This window comes from Mus musculus, chromosome 11 (genome assembly GCF_000001635.26).
Source record: "Mus musculus strain C57BL/6J chromosome 11, GRCm38.p6 C57BL/6J".
Classification (NCBI taxonomy): domain Eukaryota; kingdom Metazoa; phylum Chordata; class Mammalia; order Rodentia; family Muridae; genus Mus; species Mus musculus.
Genome location: NC_000077.6, coordinates 6,649,712 through 6,677,478, shown reverse-complemented (window position 1 = coordinate 6,677,478; position 27,767 = coordinate 6,649,712). Strand labels below are relative to the sequence as shown.

General features: G+C 50.5%; 1 protein-coding gene and 1 pseudogene across 3 annotated transcripts; one reads left to right on the top strand and one right to left on the bottom strand.

Moving 5' to 3' along the window:
* Ramp3 (receptor (calcitonin) activity modifying protein 3) lies at positions 1–18,973 on the bottom strand. 2 transcript variants are annotated; one of them, XM_006514761.4, is made up of 4 exons: positions 18,852–18,973; positions 13,132–13,278; positions 2,584–2,716; positions 1–996 (listed from the first exon to the last, which is right to left on the bottom strand). In XM_006514761.4, the coding sequence occupies exons 3-4, from the start codon at positions 2,676–2,678 to the stop codon at positions 741–743; spliced, it is 351 nt and encodes a 116-aa protein (XP_006514824.1). In that variant the 5' UTR covers positions 2,679–2,716; positions 13,132–13,278; positions 18,852–18,973; the 3' UTR covers positions 1–740. The 2 variants fall into 2 exon arrangements, with proteins under 2 accessions (XP_006514824.1, NP_062384.1); NM_019511.3 differs by lacking the exon at positions 13,132–13,278 and having other exon boundaries at positions 4–996; positions 18,852–18,946.
* Gm11978 (predicted gene 11978) lies at positions 17,243–27,331 on the top strand (annotated as a pseudogene). Its single transcript, NR_028586.2, has 6 exons — positions 17,243–17,395; positions 17,834–17,918; positions 18,859–18,952; positions 26,029–26,114; positions 26,257–26,389; positions 26,577–27,331. The product of NR_028586.2 is annotated as a predicted gene 11978 (transcript).
* The last annotated feature ends 436 nt before the right edge of the window (positions 27,332–27,767 follow it).

Sequence of the window (27,767 nt, the reverse complement as noted above, 5' to 3'; positions counted from 1 at the left end):
ACGTGTAAGGAGACACTTTAATCAAAAAGAACTGACATCAGCAGACAGAACCCTTGAGCACACTCAGTGCGCCCCACTCCCAGGAATACCCCTCAAGAAGGAGGTTCACGCTCTACCTGCAGGGTAGGTGTCTTTGAAGGGCTAAACAAGCCACAGCTCCAGCCCACACTGGACACAGAATCGTGACAGATCACAGAGAGGACAGGCAGGTGGGTCAGTAGGTCACACGTGGCTCCTAATGACCCCAGGCTATCCTTCATGTCTGATAAATGATGTGCTCAGTCTCTTGAACAGAGGCGGGGGGGCGTCCACATCTTCCAGATGACCTTGCCTGCCCTCTCTGGCCAAGTGTAGCAGGGGTCAGGGTCAGGACTAGAAATGGGTCAGGACCTGGGGCGGGGTTCAGGCTGAGCAAGACTCTGCCAAGAAACGGCTAGAAACTAGGGAACCGAGCCTGGGGAGCGGGGCTCAGCAACAGTTGATTTCCATGCCTGGTCCACAAACTTGGGATTTGTCACTTTCTTCCACTAGCCCAAGAAAGAGCAAAGTATGGACAATCTGAACCCCAGCAGGCGGCAGGCTAGACAGCAAGGGCCACACCAGCCTGGTCAGGAGGACTTTGGCATGGCCAGGTAGGGTGTGGCCAAAGCAAACCAGACAGAAGCCGAGTCTGCCAGCTCTCAGAGCTCTGAGCAACATTCTCCCAGCCTGCCAGGCATGGCCCTCCATCCAGCAGATCCTCACAGCAGCCGATCAGTGTGCTTGCTGCGCCACACCACCAGGCCAGCCATAGCCACAGTCAGCACGACAGGAACCGCGATCAGTGGGATGAGTACTTCATCCGGGGGGTCTTCCCAGTGGGTCCTGTCCACCGTGCAGTTGGAAAAGAACTGCCTGTGGATTCCAGTGATGAAGCTCTGGGCCAGCGGGTTGGGCCAGTAGCAGCCCATGATGTTGGTCTCCATCTCGGTGCAGTTAGTGAAGCTTTCATAATACCTGCAGAGGCAGAAACATAGCTCTCCCAACACCCTCACACCTGCCCCGGCCAGGGCCCAACAGACGGGTCAGGAATGATCTAGGCTCAGTCCCACTTGGCCACCTACCAAAACTGTGGCCTTTTCTTACATCTGCGGCCATCACCCGCTCCCTTGAAGCTATAAGCTCCCTGGGCCCATGATGTCTGTTCTTCAACAGACCTCCCCAACACCATATAGGTTTCCCCAAAAGACATGGAGCCCGGAACACACAGCCACATGGACCTGTAAAGCCCTCATCCTCATGGCATGCGGAAGGTCTGAGAAGAGTCTGCCTGAGGCCAGGGCTAGCTTCCTCCCAACCTAATCAGTCTGCTCTCACAAGCCAGGCGGGCCTAGGGGCTCCAGTGCCCCTCTGCCCCATCAGATAGAACGCAAGACAACTGCTCGTCTGAGCAAATGTGGGAAAAGCTCCCGGGGAACCTCTTATGATCCGCCTCATCTACTCTATCAGACTTTCAGAGGTTCAGTAGGCTGGCAAGGACCACAGACACCAGGATCCAGAGTTCAGTCTGATGTGTATAAGGACTTCCGAGTAGCCCCCTGGTCCAGGATGCAGCGAGCACCCTCTGGAGGTTGTGGCCTCCCTGCTGTTGGGGTCTTTCAGGCTGAGGTCACCTAAGAGGCTCAGGAGGAAGCTGAGAGGACGAATGTCTGCCCATAGCCAGCATCTCTGCCCAGGATGGTACTTCCCCAGGCCCGTTCAGATGAAGGACAAACTCAGGAGAAAGAGGATCCTGACCCAGAGTCCCATGGGGTCAGGACGTGGACCCACCTCCTCCTTCCTGTGCTAGCCCAGGAAGGAGTGGGGACCCGCCCATTCACAGGAAAGAGCTGCTCCCAACAAGGCAGGAGTGGGGACCTGCCCATTCACAGGAAAGAGCTACTCCCATCAAGTAGCTTTAAAAGTGTCACTCGATCTGAATTGCCAGAAGCATCAGACTCAGGATGGAAAGTGGGAGGGACATAATACCGGAGTCCCAAGTCCTCTGTGTCCACTCTGCCCGGGCAGTCACTCCACCAGATTCACTCTAAGCTGGTTCTCAAAGCCTAAACCACAGACCTGTGACCTCACGGGTGACCTTTACAAGGAAGAACCAGAAGCAAGGGCCCAGAATCGTTGTCCAGACTCAGAGCCCGCTCTGAGCTTCAATTCTGATGCCGCCCTGGAGATGACCCGGTTCTCAGGGCATCTGGGACAGGGAGTCATAAAGACCCCAGAAAAACCTTTTGCCTCAAAGGCCCCTCCTCTCCATGTGTGTTAAGATGCATGTACTGTGACACCCCTCCTCCCGTGTTTCCAAGACCTTTCCACTGAACTGCCCAGAAACACTGCCCACAACTGTTCTCACAGCTCTATGTGGCTAAGCCAAACAGACCCCAGATACCCCTGCAGCTCAGAGCAGTGTGTGGGCAGAGATGGGTGGGGATTATGGGAGGCCTGAGGGTGAGTGTGCCCAGGATCGTGAGCAGAAGTATGGGAGGGGGCAAGGTACAGGGCTAGGCATGCGGCACAATGGCTGGGTCCCGTGACCAGCTGGGCACTCACACGATGAACTCCGACAGGTTGCACCACTTCCAGACAGCCACCTTCTGCATCATGTCAGCGAAGGCTTTCCCACAGCGAGGCAGCCTCTCCAGCATCCCTGTCTCGTTGCAGCCGCATACCTGGGCACACTCACCTAGGAGGGACAACAGTGAGAAGAGGGATGTCCAGGAAACTCTGACTAGCACAGCCCCACCCCTTGCTGATGTAAGCATAGCCCCTCCCACTGATAGGCCATCACCAGCCAGAGTTCACCCTCAACCCTGGCCACTGGACCACAGCAATGACACAAGGAGAGAAAGCCACAGGGAGGCCCTGGGCCAGAGTCATCAGGAGCTGGCAGAGGTCCTGGGAATATCCAGGAGTCCCCAACTCAATCCAGTAGCTCAGGGTACCTGCAGAAGTCCTGAGAAAGGATGTGAGCTGGAACAGACCTCCCAGCCCTGTCATAACCTGCCTGGATTCTTGGAGGTCTGAGGCTGGGGCCCACTGGGATTCATGTTTGCAGCAATGAGAAAGTTCATAGAATCCTGAGACCTGACGCTGCTTGTCACCTGGGATTTCAACATACTATCCCCTCTCCCTCACGCCGTCATTCTACACACGTTTTCTAGTAGAGACCAGGAATGCCTTACTTCCCACCACTCAAGGCCATCTTGTTCTCCAGAGCTCAGTCCATGCATGGCCATCCTGTTTCAGATGGCACAACTACTTCCTTCCCCTGGGCTCTATGTTGCGCCCATCAAGTAACCAATGGAAACACAGCTCGTGTGGCATGGTGGGTGGATATACAGATCACCACCCACTGTGTCCTGCTGTGTACAGTCCTGCTGTGTCTTGAAGAGAGTGTGGGAGGGGTGGGAGGTTCACAGCCCTACTATCTATGTCTGGGTGTGTGTATCCGTGTGTGTGTCCCTGTGTGTTTGTCTCTACGTGTCCGTGTGTGCATGTGCATGTGAGACGGTTGTGTTGGGGAGGTGTAGAGCCCTGCTGTCTACATCCTGGAATGGGGGGTATGGCCCAGTTCTCTGCATGCTAGGAGCCAGTGACGGGCTGGAGGAGACAGGGAGAAGTCCCTCCTTGGAATGGGACAGACTTAGCCACACCAGTTATGAGCTCAGCCTCAGTGTTCGAATCTCTAAGCAAGGTTAACGTCCACAGGGCTCTTGAGCTGTTCCCACAGCAGCCATGTTTAAGGTTTTTTGCAGGTGGTGGCAAACGCTTGCTCGCTGCCCTCCTTTAACCACACCTTGTGGGATGAATCGATGCATGTATACTCCTTGGGCAGTCAGGCTCACACTGGGCACTGAGAGCTGCTAATTAAACCACATAAAGGAACAGTGAGTTCAGATCTAAGCATGTTCTGGTGCAGTGGGCCACCAGATTTCAGGTGAGAGGCCACAGCCCTCTGACTCCTCAGAGAGAAGCCCCATGAGGCCAGATGTTCACAGACAAAAGCCTGAGGTCCAGCCCACCCCAACTATGACAGGAAACCTGGGGACCCAGCTCATGTCAGGCTCTGTGGCTCACTTTGTGGATAGCCTCAGACCACACAGCCTCCTTCTAAGGACAGATGACTGATAAGGACAGATGAGGGACAAGAACAGGTGACTGACAAGGACAGATGAGGGACAAGGGACTGAGGAGGAGCAAGGGACAGATGAGAGACAAGGGACAGATGAGAGACAAGGGACAGATGAGGGACAAGAGACAGATGACTGACAAGGGACAGATGACTGACAATGGACAGATGACTGACAAGGGACAGATGACTGACAAGGGACAGATGAGGGATAAAGGACAGTGAGTAACAAGGGACAGATGAGGGACAAAGACAGATGACTGACAAGGGACAGGTGAGGGACAAGAACAGATGAGGGACAAGGGACAGATGAGGGACAAGGGACAGATGACTGACAAGGGACAGATGAGGGACAAGGGACAGATGACTGACAAGGGATAGATGAGGGACAAGGGACAGATGACTGACAAGGGACAGATGACTGACAAGGGACAGATGAGGGTCAAAGACAGATAAGGGACAAGGACAGATGAGGGAAAAGGGACAGATGAGGGACAAGGGGCTAAGGAGGAGCAAGGGACAGATGAGGGACAAGGGACAGATGAGTGTCAAGGGACAAACAATGGCTGGCAATGAACAGATGAAGGACAAGAGTGAATTTTCAGAGTGAGCAGGGGCGAGGCCCTCAGGTGTCCACCTTGACATTCCCCTGATAAAAGGACACGCCACATGCTTGCAGCAAGCAAAGCTGCCTTCCTCTGCACACAGGGAACTGGAGAGAGCCATGCCGCCTGCAGGCCAGAGAACAGGACACAAAGGGGCCTCCCAGCTGCCCAGCACTGGATGCTCACACCTAGACTGTCTTCTTCCTCCTGTGCCTATCCAAACCTAGACATCAGAACCCAGGCTGAGCACATCGGATGTCACCGGGACTCAGTGGAGAGGTAGTACAGACAGGACTCAACGTGTGATCCCTCACTTCTCCCCTGTGAGCACTCCGAAGCCCCCAGGGACCTGTGACAGCAGGAGGACAGGGCTCTACATTGGACCCTCCACACACGTTAGAGAAAGTAGGATAGAGGGTGACCACATTCCTCCAGGACAGTCCCTGGAAACAGGTATCAGTGACCTATCTCTCCCAAAGTAGCAATCCACAGCCTCCTGACCCCTCCCCCTGGTTTCCTACACCTTCGCACTGGCCTGTCCACACGTACACTCTGGGTCTGGCTCATCTGAGAACTCAAAATATCACACCCAGGGCCTGGCCCCTGTCTGTGTCCCTGTGTTCTCTTTTACACAAAACGGCCACATACTTAGTGTGCTGCTGTCCACCTGTAGAACAGGACCCTGTCTGGTCCCCAGTCTGCACATAAAGTTGAGGGCCACTTCTCACTGCAAAGCATTTCATCCACAAGTGTAAACAATGGAAAGGCTGTCTTTTCGTCTTGTGAGTTTGGGCATTTTGCCTGCCTTCGTTGCTGCTGTACCGTGTGTGTGCAGTGCCCATAGAGGCCGGGTGAGTATCAGAGCTGCTGGGAGGTGCAGAGTGCAAGCCACCATGTGGATACCACGGACTGGGCACAGAACCTCCATGAGAGCAGGCAGTGCTCTGAACTGCTGAGCCATCTCTCCAGACCCCTCACTTGGAGGTTTAGCAAAGACCCTGAGCATTTGTGTGAAGAACTGTGCTGGGTACTTAGAAGTAAAGAAAAAGGGAATTAGCCCCTAATTTCAGGCGACCTGCTATCCAGGAAGCAAGAAGGAAAACACAAGGATCCAAGCTCTGAAATGGAAGAAACTGAAGCCAGGGTGTTAAATAGGGGAAGCCTGACAACCAGGAAATCTGACCTGTAGAGGCAGGCAACCACTGTCCCAAGACCCATGCTCGGGACAATGGCAGTAGAAGAAGGGACAGCCAGAGCTGCTCCTAGGCCACAGTAAGGCCTGGTGCAAAAGCTGAGGTTTCAAGAAGAGGTGAGCTCTGACAGGGTTATTCACGTCGATGTGCGTTGTCCAGGAGGCAGACAGCTTAGAGCAACAAGAAGATAAACCCAGGCATCCAAAGCTCTAAGGCATCAGTAAACACTAATCGTGGATGGAAGACAAGAAAATAACGCCAGCCAGTGGAGGGAATGGTTATCGCTGGCCTCGCAGAAGTTCCAGGGGCCTCTGACACCTGCCACACAAATCCTACCAAAATCCTACAGCTTGGAGCAAGGAATTAGAAAGCCAAAGGCTACATGGAGCGGAACATTGAGCCTTGGACTGATTTTGCCCTCAAAGTATTGCCCCAGCCTAGAAATGCCACAGGCAGATGAAGCCCAGGACAAAGTGCAGTGCAAAATCCTCAGGAGACAGACACTCTGTAGGAAATGAACCAGAAAGAGCTGCACCCTTGGCAGGCTTGGAGTGAACTCGGTCCATCCATAGAAACCCCAAGTTATGTCCTGTGGAAGGTGACCTCAGGCAGGCATCCCGGAGCAGAGGCAAAGCTAGGTCCTCTCTGGGAAGATGCACCATGATGGCAGCCCTCATTAGACTTCCATCGTCCCTCCTCCAAGGAAGTTGGGTGCCTCACAGTCAGCCTCAGTACAAAGAGCCACCAAGGAGAGCAGCACACACACAAAAGAGAACATAGGCTGAGAAGAGAGCTTGGTGAGCAAGGCACTTGCATGAAGACCTGAGTTGGCATCCCCAGAACCCACGTAAAAAGCTAAGCAGGCACAGCAGCCTCCTGTAACCCCAAAAGTCTAGAGGCAAGGACAGCAGATTCCCAGCTCCAGTAGCTGGGACTGAGGTGTTCTGGCTTCAGTGACAGACTCGTCTCAGTAAATAAAGTGGAGAAGTGGAGAGTGATCAAGGACCTTGGGTCTCTGTATATACATGCACATGTGCATATGTGTGCACACATGCCCACACACTTACTTACATACACCCAAGGACACATACAAACACATGCATGCATGTGCACACATGTGTGCAAACAGAGAGAGAGAGAGAGAGCAAGAGAGAGAGAGAGAGAGAGAGAGAGAGAATATCTTGGAGCAGTGAGTCTGTAACACTGAGTCACAAACTGATCCCCGCTGCCCCAGCTCCAGTTACAGAAACTCTACCCCATTCAACCTCAAGGGGGAAGTATCCACCCTTCAACACCAGCTCCCAGTCTGTGCCTACAGCTTTCCTCTGTGAGGAACAGATACATCTCATTCTCTGAGCCACATACGGTAGGAGCTCTGTCCATTTGGACAATGAATCCAGAAGGACAGAGGCTCCTTCCCCACCCAGCCCCACTTCTGCAAATGCTATGTGAAAGCATGATCAGCCAATAAGATTGGTTCTCCACTGAGCTGGCAGGTCGGGAGGAGGCTGTACACTGAGAGAAGAAAGCTAAGAATGCCAGGAGCCAATGTCTGCCCCTAGGCCAAAGAGGCTTCTGTGACAGAATCAAGTCACTGTGACACCTCACTATCCAGGAGAGTAACACTGAGGTCCCACCTAGAGAGAGAGGCAGGCTGTTGGGGGACAGAAGTCTCCAGAGTTCTGGCAGTGGAGATAGATGAGTTACAATGTGGAACAGAGCAGAGATCTACTCCAAAGGTGTCAAAAACAAAAGGGTTACTCTGATGGGCCATTGAGGCTGAGAAGGTTAGGGAAAAGTGAGCCGTTGAGATGGCTCAGTGGGTGCAGGCACTAGCCGCCAAGTCCAACAATCTAAGCTCAGTTTCTGAGGTCCACATGGGAGAGAAAGAAAGAGAGCTGACTTCTGCAAGTTTTCCTCTGACCTCCATACATGTATCTATCCCCTGAAGGGAGGCAAAGTATGTTAAAGTCTTGGCTCCAAACAAAAAATCGAATCTTTGCAGAAGTATTCATTCAACTTATAATGAGTCCATTTGGGTGGGCCCTGATTCATGTGAGCATTATTCTCACAAAAAGAGACGCTGGGGTACAGGGACAAACACACAGTGGGGAAGTGAGGTGAGATCACATAGAATCACACTGAGAGAAGTCAGTCATATGAAGGCAGAGTCAGAGGTCAGAATAGCGCCATCACGGTGCAAGGAATGCTCGGGGCACCAGAAGCCAGGCAGACACAATGAAAGAGCATGTCCCCATCGGGGTTACAGAGCTGTTAAGAGAAACGCCCACTGTGTCCGGTCACTTGGTTTCTGATTCTCAGTGACAGCTGCAGCACACTATTAAAGATATAAACGACTGAAAGTCACTCAAGAAGGAACAGGAACCCTGAAAAGAATCACAGTGTGAAGTGAGACTAACTAAAACCGTCTATAAAAATAACCCCAGGCCCAGAAGGCTGAACTGGCAAACTCTACCAAGTATCTAAAGAATTAACAGACATCATCCACATCTCTTCAGAACAGGAAATCCAGAGTTCTCCGCTTTCTTACTCATCCTGTGAGGCTGCTTTTATCTTGCTAGCAAAGGCCAAAGTCACTCTTAGGAAGAAAGTGATAACTCTTGGGCATATGGATGCAAAAGCCCCCATAAACACCTGCCATGCGAGTACAGCAACACACAAAAGTGAGTGCACACCATGGCCAAGAGGACAGAACCCAGTGCAGTGCACCACACAGAAGGGAGAACAAGGGGACTGTGCAGCTCAGAAAAAGCATTGGAAAAAAATAAAATGTATTTTTGGTATACATACAGGCGCACGTGCACACACACACAAAACTTGAAAGAGAATGCAACATCCTTAATACATTCAAGGCTATGTAGGAAAATCTCAGAGTTAATACCACACTCAGGGTTAAAAGGCTGAAATATTTTCTCCTGAGACCAGGAAAAGACAAGGATGTCTGTTTTTAGCACTCCTATTCAACACGGAGCTGGAGGTTCAAACCAGAGCAGTTGGCAGGAAAGAAACAAAAGATCCAAATTGGGAAGGAAGACCGGAAAGTATCTGACTTTGAAAGCAATGGTCTTCCATGCACACAGCTCCAAAGGAGCCACACAAGCTCTAAAGAGAAACAGGGACAAACCAAGACACTATCGAAGTTATGCTGGGCCGGAGAGACGGCTCAGCGGCAGAGAGCACTGGCTGCTTCTGCAGAGGACCTGGGTTTGGTTCCTAGCACCATATGGTACTCAGAACCATCTGTAAGCCCAGGACCTGGAGACCCACACCCGTCCTGGTCTCTCTAGGGACCAGACATGCATGATGTGGTGCACAGACATACACAAATGCAGGCAAAACACTCATACATATAAAAGCAATAATAAGTCTTTTTAAAGTATTAATAAACATCCAAAAATAAAGGAAATAATTTTGATGATAATAATATAGTCAAAAGTAATTAAATCCTTGGTATTCAATTTACTAACTCTAATCATTTGCATATGCTCAGCCCAGGGAATGGCACTATTAGAAGGTGTGGCCATGTTGGAGTAGGTATGGCCTTGTTGGAATAGATGTGTCACTGTGGGTATGGGACCCTAATGCTAGCTGCCTGGAAGCTAATATTCTGCCAGCAGCCTTCAGATGAAGATATAGAACTCTCAGGTCCTCCTGCACCATGACTGCCTGGATGCTGCCATGTTCCTGCCTTGATGATAATGGACTGAACCTCTGAACATGTAAGCCAGTCCCAATTAATTGTTGTCCTTATAATGTTGCTTTGGTCATGGTATCTGTTCACAGCAGTAAAACCCTACCTAAGACAAGGCTAAAACCTGTACTCTGAAAACTATAAAAACCTGGGATCTATGTACATGGAAAGTTAGCCCATGTTCATCAATAGAAGAATTTAATAATAGGATGTCAATACTACTGTCCTGATTACCATTGTCTTCAACCTGACAAGATCTAGAATCATCTATGAGAAAGCCTCTGACACACTTGAGATGGATTTTCTTGATTCTGTTCACTGAATGGAGAACAGCCATCTTAGATGCGGGCGGCACGTTGCGGTAGAGGACCAGATATAAAAAAGTCCTAGGGAGGGGCCACTTTGCTTTTTGCCTGCTTGCTTTTGCTTCCCACTCGCTGAGTTTTCTGCTGTATCGCTGTTGTCACTGTGGCCGCCACCCTTTGCTGCCAGCAGAACTCAGATTCTTCAGTCTTTAACATGAACTGAAAACTAATGGCTCTCCAGCAATCACCCACTGCCCGATTGCGAGTACTGGGGTGTCTATCCTCACGGCGGAGCAGCTGCCAGGCTCTCAGCATCTTCAGTACGATGTCATCGGCTGTTGCAATGCCCAGTCCTTATCCTATTGCCAGTCTAACAAATCCTCTTTTTAGTATCTATTCATCCAATCAGCTTTGTTCCTCTTGAGAATCCTAAGTCAGTTACCAAATGATCTCCAGATCCAATGCAATTACTATAAAGATCACACAAGTCCCTTGGAGTAACTGATAAACTGACCTTAAAGTTCAACCAAGTGACAGTTGGGAGTAGTGGGACCCGGCTAGAATCTCAGCACTTGGAAGGTAGAGGCAGGAAGACTGTGGCTCAAGGCCATTTTCAACTACACAGTGAGTGTACGGCCAGCCAAGAACAGGCTGGAAAGATGACTCAGCAAGAACAGGCTGGAAAGTTGACTCAGCTATGGAGTCAGCATGAAGACCAGTTCCAGTCCTCAGACCCTCAGCACCAATGGGTTTTTTTTTGGCCTTTTTTTTTCTTTTTTTTCTTTTTTTAAGCAAGTGACTAAAGAGATGGCTCAGCATCTCAACAGTTGGACTCACATGCTGCTCTTACAAAGGACCTGAGTTCAGTTCTCAGCACCTACATGTGGCAGCCCAGGACTGCTTGTAACTCCAGCGAAGGCACTCCAGCGGCCTCTTCACACACATACCCACATATACGCAACTTTAGACATAAGATAAATCTTTTTTAAAAAGCATCACAGTGACCTGTGCCTATGCTCCCAGAGTTGGGATGTGGACACAGGAAGATCCCTCAGTGTTGCCAGCCATTCAGTCGGTCTCAGGGAAAGAAGCAACCAGGAGAGACACTCCACATTAACCTCTGACCTCCATATACACTTCCTGTGTGCACACAGGAAGTGAAGTAGGGCAGGAGGACAGGGAAGCTGGCTCAGCTGGCAAAGCATCTGCCATGCAGACATGAGAAGCTGAGTTTGGATCCTCAGCAGCCACAGAGAAGCCTGGCATGGGAAGCCAGGTAGAATGGCATGTCTTTGATCCCAGCACTTGGGAGACAAGGGTAGGCAGATCTCTGTGAGTTCAAGGCCAGCCTGGGCCATACAGGATAGCCAGAGTTATATAGAGAGAGCCTATCTCAAAGAACAAACGAAGGAAAAAAGAAAGAAACAGAGTGGGGGGAGTGGTCTTGTGCACCTGTAACCCTGGCACTACAGCTGGGAAAGGTGAGTTTCTGGATATTGCTGGCCAGTCAGTCTAACCAAATAGTGAGCTCTGGTTTCAGTGAGAAGCCATGCCTCAAAAAGACAGGGTAGAGAGCTGAAGAGATGGCTTAGTAGTGAAAAGCACTGGTTCTTCTTCCAGAGGACCTGGGTTCAATTCCCAACACCCACGTTGTAGGTCACAATCCACCATAATTCTAGTTCCAGAAGTTCTATCAGATAAGGGATACTTTGCAACAAAATTTATCTCCAGAGATCAAGAAGACCTTTAACAACCATCGTGGTTGGTTTTTGTCAACTTGACCCAAGCCAAGGTCACTTGGAAAGAGGAAACCTCAGGTGAGAAAATGTCTCCATTAGATTGATGTGCAGGCAAGCTGGGGAGCATTTTCTTGATTGATGTGGTAGGGCTCAGCCCACAGTGGGTGATGCCAACCCTGGGCAGGAGAAGGTTCTGCCTATAAGAAAGCAAGCTGAGCAAAAGGTCAGGAGGCAGCAACCCTCCATGGTCTCTGCCTTAGTTCCTGCCTCCAGACTCCTGCCTCCAGACTCCTGCCTCCAGACTCCTGCCTTAGTTCCTGCCTCCAGACTCCTGCCTTGAGGTCCTGCCTCCAGACTCCTGCCTCCAGACTCCTGCCTCCAGACTCCTGCCTTAGTTCCTGCCTCCAGACTCCTGCCTTGAGGTCCTGCCTCCAGACTCCTGCCTTGAGGTCCTGCCTCCAGACTCCTGCCTCCAGACTCCTGCCTCCAGACTCCTGCCTTAGTTCCTGCCTCCAGACTCCTGCCTTGAGGTCCTGCCTCCAGACTCCTGCCTTAGTTCCTGCCTCCAGACTCCTGCCTTGACTCTCACCCCGAGTGCCTTATGGCCATAGTGTTTTATCACAGCTATAGAAGCCCAGCTAAGACACAATAAGGGCTCAATTCAATAAGAGGACTCAACAGTCCGAAGCATCATCTTTCTACCAATAGCATCAAAATATACGAAAACCGAAACGGGGCAGGAATCTGATGCTTTTCTCTTAATAATTTAAAGAAGAAATAGATTTATATAAAGATTGTGTTTTATATTTTACAGGCATGTGTTGTGTCTGTATGAGCATATGCTACCTGTGTCTAGGTGCCCTCAGAGGCCAGGTCTTAGATCCTCCGAAGTCAATCTCCAGGGATTTTGAGCTGCTCTCATGTGAGCGCAAAGAGTGGAATTCAGGTCCTCTAGAGGAGCAGGAAGCTCTCTTAACTTTTAACTTCTGAGTCATCTCTCTGTCCCCAGAAACAGAATTTGAAAAAATACATCAAGATTTAGATAACTCTGATGTTTTCATAGGCGTCTACTTACAAAACCTCCTTTGAGAGCTGAGCCAGGGAGGCGGTGGTACACACCTTTAATACCAGCACTCCGGAGGCAGAAGAAAGCTGGTCTCTGTGAATTTGAGGCCAGCCTGGTCTACAGAGAAAGTTCTAGGACTACACAGAGAAATCCTATCTCGATAAAAGACAAAAGAAAAAAGAAAGACTTTATACCACGGGAGCCCAGCTTCCTATTCTCTGCTCCCACAGCGTCTCTGCTCCCAACCTTCAGTCACCCCTACAGGGCCCGAGGCTGCAGGCTGTTCCCCCACACTGCTGTCTTCTCTGTGCATCTCAGGGTGCTGACACCAAGTTCTCCTTTAACCTACCTCTAGGCTCTGAAGTACTTCAAAGGGAATAATTACACAGGTGTCCTAGTTTGCTGGTCTGTTGCTGTGGTAATCACCGTCCAAAACCAACTTTAGAGGAGGAAATGGTTCAGTTGAGCTCACGGGGAAGGGACGGCAGCAAGGAACCTGGAGGCAGAAACCATGGAGAAAGCTGCTCATGGCTTGCTTCCTCTGCTGGCTAGCGACCTCATTCATACACCCCAGGCCCACCTATCCAAGGGTGGTACAGCTCACGGTGGGCTAGGTGCTCCTACAACAATTGGCGATCAAGATAGGTCAGTCTGATGGAAGCCATTCCTCAGTTGTGGCTCCTTCTTCCCAGGTGTGTCAAGTTGACAACCAAGATCAGAAAGAAAGCCAGCCTTTGGAAGGTGAGGCAAGGATATTCCTCCCTGATTTAAAGGGGGGGGGGCCTATAATGGGCCCACTCAGAAACACAAAAGCTAAGAGCTCTAAACCCAATTCTTCCAGATAATTCTATCTCTGAGGATAAGCACATGATATAGAATAGAACAGCTGACAGGGTGTCACACTAAAGCCACTCAGGCCACATCCCGGGCCTGCTGAATGGGTGAGGTGAGGACTGGAGGGTCCCTGTTTGTTAAAATCCCCAATGTGTCTACTGTAATGTACACAGCAAGCTAAGAATGAGCAAGAGAGAGTGCATGTGCGTTCAGGTGTGCAAGCCTCATGCAGAGCTCACTCTCTGCCAACATACTCGGATCAGACGTTATCCTCTGATAAACCCCAGAGACGCCCCATCTGCAGGTCTGAGGGCCATGATGTAGGTGTAAGGCATAAAAGAGCAGAGAGCAACCACCCTGCCCAGTCACTTAGGCCTCGACACACTTGACCACTGAGCCTCAATGTCTCTGGACCAAGGGCCTGTTCCTCACCTTCCTCTCTCAGTCAATCTCAAGAAAGCATTATTCTTCTTGCCCCCTTGAGTTAGATGATAGGAAGGCCAAGCCCCAGAAGTAAAGCTGCTCACCCATGACCAAACACAGAGTGAGTGTCTGAGCTAGGGGCATCTGAGGTGCCAGCTGTCCCTTGCTCAGCAGCACTTGCCACGCCTGATAGGGCAGAGATGGAAAGGTGGCCCTGGTTCATGCCAGGATAGTCCCTTAGGGACTGTATGCAGGCAGATGATGGTGGAAACACACTATGTTCCTTTCTCCCACAGGCCTCCTTGTTCCATGCTGCATCTCCCTACCCTGGGCTCTAAAGGTCACTCCATGCTTACCATCTCTTCATTCCCAGATCAGGCTTTGTCAGTCCCTGCTGGGATCCTCTCAGTACCCTAGCACAGGTACCAACCTCCACCCAACAACTGAACAGATAGATGCCAGCCAGGCAAGCCCACCAGTCACACGCTCTAGTGACCCACATTCCCACTCTTGTCCTCCTAGACCTGGGCCTAAACAGCCCTGTCAGCCTGCCCAGCCGACCACCTGCCAGACCACCAAGGCTCCCTCCCCTCTCCCCCTTCCCCTCCCCCACTTCCTTTTCCATTATGCCCCTTGATCATCTTCCCTCTCCCTCTTCCTTTTCTTCTCTTCACCCTGGAAGTCAGAGAGAATCAGAATCCTAGGAGGCAGATGAAAGATGACAGATTTCCTCCCCTCCATCACACACACACACACACACACACACACACACACACACCTCCATCACACACACACACACCTCCATCTCACACACACACACACCTCCATCACACACACACACACACCTCCATCACACACACCTCCATCACACACACACCTCCATCACACACACCTCCATCACACACACACACACACACCTCCATCACACACACACATACCTCCATCACACACACACACACACACCTCTATCACACACACACACACACACACACCTCCATCACACACACACACACTTCCATCACATACACCCCTCCATCTAACACACACACATACACACCTCCATCTCACACACACACACATACACACACACACCTCCATCACACACACTCCTCCATCACACACACACACACACACACACACTCCTCCATCACACACACCAGGTTGGTCAGAATCCAAGGTCTTGCTCAGCCCTTCCTCCATGACTTTACCACCCTCAGCCACGTGAACCCAGCTACCTAAGGAGGGGTGGGGAGTCTCTCACCATACTCCTGCCGCCCAGCTCTGCCTCTGGACACCCCCATGTGTCCCAGTTTTCACATTTTCCAGCATTTTTATGTGCCCCAGAAGCCCTACATACCCCAGAACTTCCATGTGCCCCAGAAACCCCACACCACCAAAATCTCTGTGTGCCCTGGACCCCTCCATGCTCCCATAATGTTCAGATGCTCCAGAATCTACATACACCCCAAAATCTCCATGTGCCCCAGATCTCTGACAATCCCAGGATCTCCAAGGATCCCCAGATTACTGTGATGGCTAGAATCTTTGCCTGTTCCCAGAAGCCTGGTTTACCCCTGAGCCCCTCAGGGCATGACACAGCAAGAGTCTGTCCCATGCAGGTGTGAGGTGCCATGAAGACTGTGTGCCACCCTCAAGCAGACCTGCTGACTTCCCTGCCCTGATCAGGAGTGTTTCGAAATGCTCTGGGCCCACACTAGACAAGCACAGGGTCACAGGCAGTGCCCTCCCAGGGGACCCCAGTTAGTCATCACTTCAGATGCATACAAAGCTAAAAGGGCTTCCAGCGCCACCCCACAACCCACCCAAAATAACAGCAGTCTTGAGTAAAGACCCTGACCCCTGGGACTCCATGAAAGTGGGTCACCGCCACTCAAGCTACTGGCTGATCTGTAAAGTTCTCAGGAACTAAATCAAAGTAGAAATCCATTCTGGATGGCTCTGTTCCGAAACAAAGAACACTCAGCCCCGTGCATCTTTTGTCTCAGTGACTTCCAGATGCCGAGAGATGATAAACAGCCGGACAGATGCATTTCCTAGAGAACGGCCCTTTGTCTTCAGTCATCTGGAAATGAACCCAGGCGCCTTCATCCTCTGTGGAAATAAGCATCAACAGACTGGGGCACAAAGGCCGTGGACGCTGGCACTGGGGGCTGCGGTCTCTAGGGCGCAAAGGCCGTGGACGCTGGCACTGGGGGCTGCAGTCTCCAGGGCGCAAAGGCCGTGGACGCTGGCACTGGGGGCTGCGGTCTCTAGGGCGCAAAGGCCGTGGACGCTGGCACTGGGGGCTGCGGTCTCTAGGGCGCAAAGGCCGTGGACGCTGGCACTGGGGGCTGCAGTCTCTAGGGCGCAAAGGCCATGAACGCTGGCCCTGGGGGCTGCGGTCTCCAGGGCACAAAGGCGTGGATGGATGGCACTGGGGGCTGCAGTCTCTAGGGCACAAAGGCCGTGGCTGGCTGGCACTGGGGGCTGCAGTCTCTAGGGCAGTTCTCTCCCTTCACCTGAACCCCCATCCGGGAAATGGGCCAAATGACCTCCAAGGCAGCTCCAGTACTAAAGATTCTGTTTAACAAACCACCTTCTTCAAGACCTTAGGTCTCCAGCACTGCTTGCCACCTGCTTGGCTCAAGGTGAGTGTGACAGGTGACAGGGAGGCAGAGCGCATTACTATATAACTCATGATAAAAATTGGGGCACTGTGTTCACATTCCCAGACACACATGTGGGCACACACGCGCGCACACATGCGTGCACACACAGATCCCGGGTGCTCTCACTCATGGTGACAGGAACACATATACCAGGAGCGGCCTCTGCTTTTCCATGAGCATTTCGGCTCCACCACAGAGTGACTGGGCCAAACTTAACTGACTCAAGCCAGTCCGTACAGCAGCACTCCACAGCTACACTCAGGCCAACAACAGGGAAACTGAGGCTAAGAGCCAATAGGTGGATACCTACCTGCTGGACTCCTCATCCCAGGACCCTGAGAAGCATCAAAGTGTCCCTGTAGAGTACGTTAGAATTTCAAGGAAGCCCCACAGGCCGAGACCTTTATTGTTTGGAAACAAAGGCTCTCCTGATGCTGTTCTCTACAGTGACTAGGCTCAGAATCTAGAGTTCCAGACATCACAGTGTCAACAAAGCATAGGTGGCAGTCAGCGTTCCTGGGAGCTAGGAAGCTCAGCTCATCCCTTGCAGAGCTCAGACCCCACCTTGGCCAGACTGCGTGTGACAGTACATGTTTCATCTCTGACTCCCGGGCTGGCCAGACTCACTGTAGCCAGGTCTGTGAGAAGGCTGAACCTGACCGGCCACTAAGAAGCCTGGTCCCATGGGTGAGGACAGTGGGGACTTCCACAGTAGGATAGGGAGGTGGCTGTTGGGGACTGTGGGGACTTCCACAGTAGGATGGAAAGGTGGCCATTGGGGACCAGGATTGCTACAATTTCATGAGGTTTCTGTCTGTGTTGCTTCCCAGTTCCATACTAGAAACAGTCAGGAGAGACATGGTTTCCTTCCAGATAAACTCTGGACCTCCTTCCTCTAGAAACCAAACTCCTCACCAGGGGAGCCTTGCACTGGAGGCTTGCTGAAATCCCAAAACAGCTCACTGCCTTCTGGAGGTGGTCACAGTCCCAGCCTTCAACATAAAACTACCCCAGCCTGAGCGCCCACTGTAGAACACGAAAAATGGTCTCACTCTGTAAGCAGAGACCTCTTCAAAGGGAGAGAACTAATTGTTGAGTCTGGCCCACCTCTGTCCCAACTCCCAGACCGCATCCCAAGTCATCAACACTGAGGAAGACACTACAAACAGGTCCAACTTCATCTTACAGCCAAGGAGGCTGAACCAGGAGAGTAAGGAAAACTCGGGACCATGGCCCTGGAGGACAGAGCCCCTCCACCTGGAGGGAGGATAGAGCCCCTCCTCCTGGAGGACAGAGCCCCTCCTCCTGGAGGACAGAGCCCCCTCCTGCCAACAGCTTCCCTCACAGTTCTAGCCAAGCACTGGCCTTGCCCAGCAAGCCCTCTCCTATCAAACCCTTCCACAGGCACTCATGCACACACATGCCCACACAGGCACACAGATACAATCAGGCACACCCAGAGCCACAGGTACATGCATACATGTGTGTACACAAGCATATACACATACACATACACATACATGTATCCTCTTATTTATCCTTGGGTAACTTCTTCAGTAAGATACTTCACTTTTTATTCTTTGAAATTTTACATATGTATACAAAGTATTTTGAGCATATCCACTCCTACTCTCCCCGCCCCATTAAACTCCCTCAGGCTCCTTTAATATGTCTCCCTACTAACTTTATTCCCTCCACACCCCTTTCAAAACAAGCTTAATATTTATCCCATTTCTATCTTGTGAAAGCAATGTTTCTCCCTGAGTCCGATTTTCTCACTGGAAAAGGATTCTAGCTACCTGCACCTGTGTGCCATGTGCCCGGGGCAGGATGGGAAAGAAACTCACTACCTCACCAAAGACCCTTCCCTGGACCCCAGAATATCTCTACCCCACAGGGAACTGTGCAGCCCTTGCAGCTCAAAGCCTTTTCCCTCAGCTCTTCTAAGGTTGGAGGAGTTATGAAGACCCTCCACAAAACCTGCAGGATGTGCTGGAGTCAGCGTGCCTGTGTCTTTTCCAAACTCTGGGGGGGGGGGGGGGGGGGGAAGAGCGCAGCCTAGGCTGGACGCGGGAAGGAGAGAGTCCGCGTGGGTCCCAAGGACCCGAGGAGATGGAGTACCCCGACCCAAATGTCTCCTTACCACAAAGCAGCAACAACAGTGGAAGAAGGTGCAGCCGCTGTGCTGGGGTCTTCATGGCCAACTAAGATGCAGCCGGCTTGCAGCAACAGCGACATTCGGAGGTAAGAGGCTTGGGGCGGGACCAGGGCGGGACCTCGGAGAGCCCCAACCCAGGCCACGCCCCCACCCCGCCCCTGACTCCCTCCGTTGCCTAGAATTCTCAGCTTCTCTCTGGAGGGGCAGGTGGTGGGGACAGGAGGTGGGGGTCGCGTTGGGATATAGACTGGAACAGAGGAAGGGGAAGTGCAGTCGGGTGGGAGAGCCAGTCCAGCGTGGCGGGAATGGAGAAGGGGTTCTAACCGGAAGACTGCAGGTTTGGTCTGGGGATGAGCCGGATTAACCTCAGTGTCAAACTGGGAAGCAAGCTGGAGAAATGAAGGGAGTTATGCAGTACAGGTTGATAGAGGGGAGCCAGGCAGAAGACAGACAAGAGGTTGAACTCGGAGAAACCCGGGGTTCATCCTTGCAGGTCCTGTGGGACCCCCCTAAGCCAGGCACATAAATTTAAGCAGAGACAAGTCTGAGAGCCCTGCCTGTCTCCAAGGGACAGAGAAGGGCATGAAGTGGGTTGCTGAGCAGATGGGGGGGGGGGGGGCATTCTTCCAGACTGAGGCACTGGGGAGGGGAGCTTGGGTGTGCACACATGCAAACACAAATGGCTAAGTCTGAAGCTAACTGAGGGCAGGCGGGTCAGTGACGGGGCCTCCAAGGACCTGGCTTCTGGAATCAGCAGGTAGAAAGAAAAGAAAAGGCCTCAGTTTCTCCCACCATAGACTACATCTGTCCCTCAAGCCCAGGACAGCTTCCTGTTCCCAATGTTGGGACCACTCCTCAGAAAGAGAAAAGCAGACCTCTTTGTCCTCCAAAGCTTATTGTCCCCCAGGAAAGCACTTGCTGGTCTGAGAGCTAAGGCCCAGACCTGGGAGGATGGCTTTCCCCACCTAAACAAGCACTTCTGTCTCCCACGCCCCATCACTGAGCTCAGCTCACCTTTCCTGACCTAGAAAGGCTCACTACAACTTTCTGTGAATTTTCACTGAGAAAATTCTGGTCGAAGCCAGAAACAAAAACAAACAAGCAAATAAACAAACAAAACCCTGTAACTACTTTAGGGCTGAAGAGATGTCACAGTGGTTAAGGGCACTTACAGGGGACCTGGGTTTGGTTCCCACAGGTACTGGAGGTAGCGCATGATCATCTGTATCGCCAGCTCCATGGGATCCAGTTCGTTCTGGCCTCTGAGGGTGCCGCACGCAATTGTGCACACCCATACATATAAACCAAAGAAATCTTAAAGATTAAAAAAAATAGCATTTTTAAAAACCAGTTAGCAAAGAGAACCTAGGAAGCCTGGGCTTGCTACAGCAATAACAAAGGAGTCTAATTAAAAGTAAAACTGATTTAACTTGGTCAGTCATCCTCCTTCAAGAGGGGCCAACATCTAGGCCATTATCCCTGCCCCTGTGCTAAGGGGAGGGGGCGCTAATCAGGACAAAAAGGATAAGCCAGCAGGTTGCTCTTATAGAGGGCTGATTGTCCCACAACCTGAAGTCAGAAACGGGAAGGCAGACTCTGTACCACCTTGACTATCGTCAGCAATGACGAACGCACACCTCGGGTGGGCACTACTCGGGCAGCTGAATGCAGGACCTGCTCACTGGCTCTGCTGTGGAGAAAGCTCACTCAGTCCACAGAGGTGAGTCCCAACACCTCAGCTACACAGGGCTGCCCATGCCCCTGGTATGCCCCAAGGGCCTCTAATCCTGCTGAGCCGCAGCCTATGTCACACCTTCAAAGCAGATGAGGAAGGACGGTACCAAAGGGAGGTCAGTGCCATAGCCACCATTCAGCCTTCCTGACGTAGGGACCGCCCGCTCTTCCCATCCCCCTCCCTCCCGGGCCCCCGGGCCCTGGCTAGGCTGCACATGTGGCATGGTACAGAACTGTCTCCTTCACTCGGAGTCACGGCTCCTCTCTCCAGACCTGTCCAGATCCTGCTCTCTATTCTACATAATGACTGACTGACCCCTGGGACCCCAGCGGTGTCAAGCAGGACAGTGTGAGCCAGGGCTGGTCAGAGCCAAGCTGCCTTTGACAGTCTGTCCACCACAGAGATCCTGTGACCATAGGGATACAGGGCTGAGAGACAGAATTCCCTCTCGGAGATAGCAGTCACTGTGGAGAAGCCTCTGAGGACATGACAAGGGACTCATGGCTGTCACAGACTCCCATTGCTCTTCCACAAGATCCTGACTCCTGGCCTGAAGCAGGCATCCGTCTCTGATGGCTGTGACCCTCAGGCTCAGCGGCAGTAAGTGATTAATAACATGGAGCACTCATTTCCTTGCTCAGCACTCGGTAGGGCTGGCTTGGGGGAAAACCCAAGCTGTGTACGGCATCCCTAGGGTAGAGAGCTTACCTGATGGTCCAGACCCGACAGGAACATGGTTGAGGATAGGGCTTGAGCAATGCCAACCAAACCTGCCCCACACACTAGAGCAGGACGAATTCCCCTGCCCTAGGGTTTTCGGCAGGTGAGGTGATGAACACACTAGAGATGAAGATGGGTTGTCCTGGCAGAACAGGACCTGAGGAAGTGAAGCATGGGGCTGGAGCGAGACCACTCGGCTGGTGCCTAAAGTCAGAATGTCCGTGAGCTGGAGCTCTGTAAATGTCAGAAATGCTGGCCATCTGCTGGGGCCATCACTCTGAGGACAAGAGCATATTAATTGATGAGCCTTGGAACTCCTGGAGCCACCGTGGGTCAGGAGGCCCCACAATAGCTACTGCATCCCTCGTACACCTCTCAGCCCACCAGTGAGGTTGCCAAGGTTGCTGTTGATCTTTGCTGTTTTTCCATCTACAACGGGAATGGCCACTCCTCCCACACATGTGTGCACGCATCTATATTCTCAGACTCGTCAGGCTGAGCCGTCTTGAGCCTGCATCTTGTGCTCTAGGGTTCTCTTACCCCGACATCGTTCACCAGCCTTTAGACCAACTTCCCAATTCAAGGCACTGTGGCCAGCCAATTACTCTTCCTCTTAAATGTTTAAGGAGTTCTCCTCCACGATCGGCTTCTAAGAGGACATTGTGATCAGATAGCACCCCATTTCCACCTGACAGAAATGCACAGTATCTTGCCTGGCCCTCTCCCTGAACTGGACACTTCTGCCACATAGCTGCACACAGAGGCACATGTGCATGCAATGTGTGCACGAGCACGTGTGCACACATACATATGCACGTTGCACATACAGCACGCACATATGTACACACATATACAATACACATACACATTTACACATGATACACACAACCACACACATATGAGACACATACACAAATCACACACAGATATACTAACCAGACCTATCACACATACACACACACACACACACACACACACACACACTCAAGAAGCATCAGAGATTAGTTTCTTCTCCCATCCAACGAGACTGCCTCAGAGGCATTCCTGATGATTTGGCGCCCCCTGCTGGAATAACATTTAAGTAACTCAGTCTGTGGTAGATGAGGTAGACTTAACATACTTGCAGAAGGGAGAATTACATAAAGGAATGTTTCTGACCCAGCCTACAACTCACTATCCAATTCTGTCTTCTTTTTAAAATGTATTTTAATTAACACATAGTAATAATACATATTTATAAGGTCCAATGAGGCTCTTCAATACAATGCATAATGACCAAGTCAGGGAAACTGGCCTATTGTCTCAGACAGACAGCCTTTCTTTCTGTTGAGAACCTTTACAACCCACTCTACTGACTACATTAAAATATTCATTTTAAATCACTGTCAATCACAGTAATTCTATGCTGTAAAACATTTTGAAGAGACTGGAGAGATGGCTCAGTGGTTAAGAGTTCTGGCTGCTCTTGCAGAGGAGGTGGGTTTGTTCCCAGCACCCACCAGATGCAGTTCCAGGGGATCCGACACCCTCTTTTGACCTCTGCAAGCACCAGGCATGTACATGCAGGCAAAATACTCATGCCTATAAAATAAGCATCCCTTAAAATTGTAGTAGAGCATTAGAAAGCTTATCCTTCCTGTCCCTCATAGTTTCATAAATGTCAGAACCTGGACACGCCAGGGAAGAGGGACTCTTGGCTGAGGGACTGAGCTGCCTCCATCAGACTGGTCTGTGGACTTGTCCGTGGAGCATTGTCTTGCTGATTGGTGTGGAAGAGCCCAGCACACTGTGACTGACGCCACCCCTGGACAGGTGTGCCTCGGTTACATAAGAATCAAGGCACTGAGCAGTGTTCCTCCGTGGTTTCTGCCTCATGCCCCTGCCTGAGCTTCTGCCTTGGCTTCTCTTGATGGTGGACTGTAATCTTGTAAAATGAAATAAGCCCTCCCTCTCCTTCCCCTCCCCGCTCCCGGCCGTGTGGCTGTTAGTCATGGTGTTTATCACAGCCACAGAGAAGCAAACTAGATCTCTGCCATCCATGTGCACACACACCCATTACCCAGCCACTCTAGGAAACATTAGTCTGGTCTCTGGTTCTTTGAGAGCAACATTATTCTGCTTAGTGTCACACCCCCTCCCCCTCCCAGGCCATCTAAGGCTACCTCATGAGACTCTTCAACAGATAGATAGATAGATAGATAGATAGATAGATAGATAGATAGATAGATAGATAGATGGATGCATAGATGGATACACGGATGGATGGATGGATGGATGGATGGATGGATGGATGGATGGATGCATACATGCATGCATGCATGGATACACAGATGGATGGATGCATGAATGGATGCATGGATGCATAGATGGATACACAGATGGATGGATGGATGCATTCATGCATGCATGCATGGAAGGAATGCATCACCCCACTCCCTTCCTGTAAGGTTTCTGCTGAGCAGTCTGCTCTTTGTGAGGATTCTGTCACATATGAGTCTTCAGCTTGCTGCTTGATGAGTCTCTTCTCATCATGCTTTCAGCAATGACAGGCCTCAAAGAGGATCTTTCTTATTGAATCTGTTGCAGGTCCCCTAAAGCTTCTTGGTATCTTTTCATTCCCCAAAAATAGTTTTCAGCAGTTGGGTCACTGAATAGGTTTTCTATGCCATGTCCCTCCTCCTTCTAGACCACTCTTTATGTTAGTTGTAGGTTTCTTCATTTCTTTTTTTTTCTTTAAGATTTATTTATTTATTATATGTAAGTACACTGTAGCTGTCTTCAGACACACCAGAAGAGGACATCAGATCTCATTACAGGTGGTTGTGAGCCACCATGTGGTTGCTGGGATTTGAACTTCAGACCTTCGGAAGAGCAGTCGGGTACTCTTACCCACTGAGCCATCTCACCAGCCCAGTTTCTTCATTTCTAACTTATGTATCTGGTTGATTTGTCTACATGTATGACAGTGTACCACATGCATGCAGTACCTGTGCCCACCAGAAGAGGATGTCAGATCCCCTTGCAACTATGAGTTCCAGAAAGTTGTGAGCCACCAAGAGGGTCCTGAAAAACAAACCTGGGCCGGGCAGTGGTGGCACACACCTTTAATCCCAGCACTTGGGAGGCAGAGGCAGGTGGGTTTCTGGGTTTGAGGCCAGCCTGGTCTACAGAGTGAGTTCCAGGAAGAAAAAGGAGGAGAGGAGGAGGAGGAAGAAGAGGAGGAGGAGGAAGAGGAGGAGGAGGAGGAGGAGGAGGAGGAGGGTATCCTAGCTCAAAGGCTCTTTATCCTTTTTTCCTGTGTCCTGGGCATGTGTGTGTGCCTGTGTGTTATATCAAAAGATCTGCCTTCAAGCTCAGAAATTATTTACTGGATTCTTGGGGCTCTCCACTGTGTTATTTTTATTTTTTATTTTCATATTGTTTTTATTTATGGAGGTCTTTAGCTACAGGGTTTCTGGCTGGCATGTCTTTATGCTACAGAAGACCAGTGTACTCACCCACATAGCCCTCAAAACTGATAGGTGTTCACGTGGCTCTCAGACATTGCCAAGTCTCACTGAACTATGAGGAACCCTGTGTGTGTTATACTGGGCCTCCAACCTGAACCAAAGTTCGCACTGCATATCCTACCAACAGCTGGGACACATCTCCAATACCTTTTACTTTTACTATATAAAACACACTACTAAACTGGTAAAGATGGTCCAGAAGTGGTGGTGTACGAGTCTTTAATCCCATCACTCGGGAGGCAGAGTTAAAAGATTTAAGGACAACTGACCTAGCTGAAACACAGACACCAGTACAGGGATACAAGGAGCGGGAGAAGGCAAGGGAGTGCCATGATGCCTCCAAGGGGAAACTGCCTGTTAAAGGATTCAAAAGAATGATAAATTCAGCAGAACTAGAGATCATAAAAACTGTGGGCAGAGTCTAGAAGAAATGTTAACAATAAGTGTGCAGACAGCCTCACTGGCCTTAGGACTAAATTAGCAATCACTTTCTTTCACCTCCCATGGCCTCTTTCCCTTCTCTACACAATATGACCTTTAGCTTACTGACCTGTTCCTGCCAGGTGCCTGTGCAGAGTCAGAGCTGGCATCTGGAGCCTACCTGTGGTCCTCAACAGATTCTTCACTTATCTGATGTCAGCAACCTGAAAGTACCAACAGTAGCAAAATTATAGTTGTGAAGTAGTAACAAAACTAACTTTATGGTCAGGGGTCAGCACAACATGAGGAACTGTACCAAAGGGTGGCAGCATTAAGAAGATTGAAAACCATTGTTTTAAGGGGAGATGACACACATTCTACCCTGCAAGGGAGCTCACTACGCTCAGACGTTGAACAACTCAGTAGCTCCGGGAAGCCTTTGAAGCTGACTAGACCCCTCCCTCTCCAAGCAGATATAAGCAGTAAAGATCTGAAACACACTCTCAAATAAACTGAGCTGCTGGGCAGAGGCCCAAACCAACTGGGCTACCTGGAAAGGACACGCTCCAAGCTTTTGAGCTGCCTGCAGGTTGTGCGGGTGCTCCGGGTTTCCAACTTCTTGTAAATTGTCCCCTATGCTGGTGCTGATGCAGCTGCCTTTGGGTCATTTCTGCTCACGTAAGTACGATAGAACTCACTGCTTCATCAAGATGGACTTTGGTAATACCCTTCCTTCCGTCTTTCTGGAATCAGTAGACAATTGTTCTTATCTCCCCAGGAATAGTGTCACGCAGCAGGCCTGAACAGCACAATGCAGGCACGGAGCTGTTCCTTCAGGCCCAGATTTTCCATCTCCTGAAAAAGGTTGGTGCCCCGGGTGACTCCCTCAGCATCCCTCAGGGAAGACTATGATGTGGACTTCTGGGTTAGCACACATGTACATAAATCTGGCAACCAATGGGAGAAAGCAAAATAACACAGGTAAAATTTTAAATTTGTTCTGCAGCAAATGCAAGGTCCAGGAAGTACCAAGCAAGCTCTCTACCGTTGAGTTACAACCCTGAATCTGAAATTTCAAGTTTTAACCAAACATCACCTAATTCATTACACCTGAAAGACTACCTTTCTTTCTCTTTTTGGTGAGTATTCCTTCAATGTGTAATCAGTATGCAAAATTCATAATGAGATACTCTACATTGCTCTTTCACACTGTCTTTAAATTTTGCTTTGTCTTTGACATTTAAAATTCACTTCAATTCAAATAGTACTCCTGAATTAGTCTCAGTTTTCTTTGTTTGTTTGTTTGTTTGTTTGTTTAATTTATAGTTGAAAAAGTAGGGCAGTTTGTCTTCCCTGAACGCTGAGACTTCAAGCATCTAAGACTCCAAGATGTCGTGTGGAAGCAGAAGTCACACTTCCTGGGTGACTACTCCAGCCAGCTCAGCCGGGCCCCTCAGATGAGGGACGCTCCCAGAAGGGCACCTGCAGCTCAGCCTCCAGCAGCAGCTGCAGCTGCGCCATCTCCAGTTGGCTCACCTGCCACTGTGCCCCAGCAGCCAGGCCTGATGGCCCAGATGGCCTCCACTGCAGCCGGTGTGGCTGTGGGCTCTGCACACCCTGGGTCATGCCATCACTGGGGGCTTCAGGGGAGGCTGTAATGCTAAACCTGCAAAGCCCGACATCACTTATCAGGAGCCTCAGGGAGCCCAGCGGCAGGACTAGAAGTCTTTTGGACCTTACTCTCTAGAGATCAAGCAGTTTCTGGAGTGTTCTCAGAACCAGAGCGATGTCAGGCTCTGGGAGGGCTTCATCGAGGTGCTTGCGACAGGGCAGAGTTGCAAATGGTTTACTCTAACCAAGAATTTCAAGCTGAAGAGATGTAAAATTGGTTCTGTGTAATTGATAGTACAAATGTGGACCCTTATTTCTAACAGCTCCCGTGCTTTGGAATGGCCATGAAAGAGATCTAACTATAGATGTTTACTGAGGCTTGTGGTGTTTGGCCTCCTTGAAGTAACTGTATTATGACTGTGAGTTAAAAATAATAATAATAATAAAATAAAAAAATCAACAACAACAACAAAAAAAAACCAGACTCATGCCATACCAGCCTATATGCCAGCACTTGGGAAGCAGAAGTGGAAGGATCCTGCATGTGAGACCAGCGCAGGCTACAAAGCAACACCCTGGCAGGGAGATGGTTCCGGGAGTAAAGACACCATGCCTGGTAACCTGAGTTAGAGTCCTAGGAATCACATAGTAAGAGAGAAGCAGCTCTAGAAGGTTCTCTCCCCTTCACACTCACACACACATACACACTCATACATACACACAGGTATACACACTCACACACAAATACAATCACACATACACACACACAAATACAATCACACACACATACACATTCATACACATATACACACATACACACACTCACACACACATACACATTCATACACACTCACACTCACATATACACACTCACACACACATACACATTCATACACACATACACAC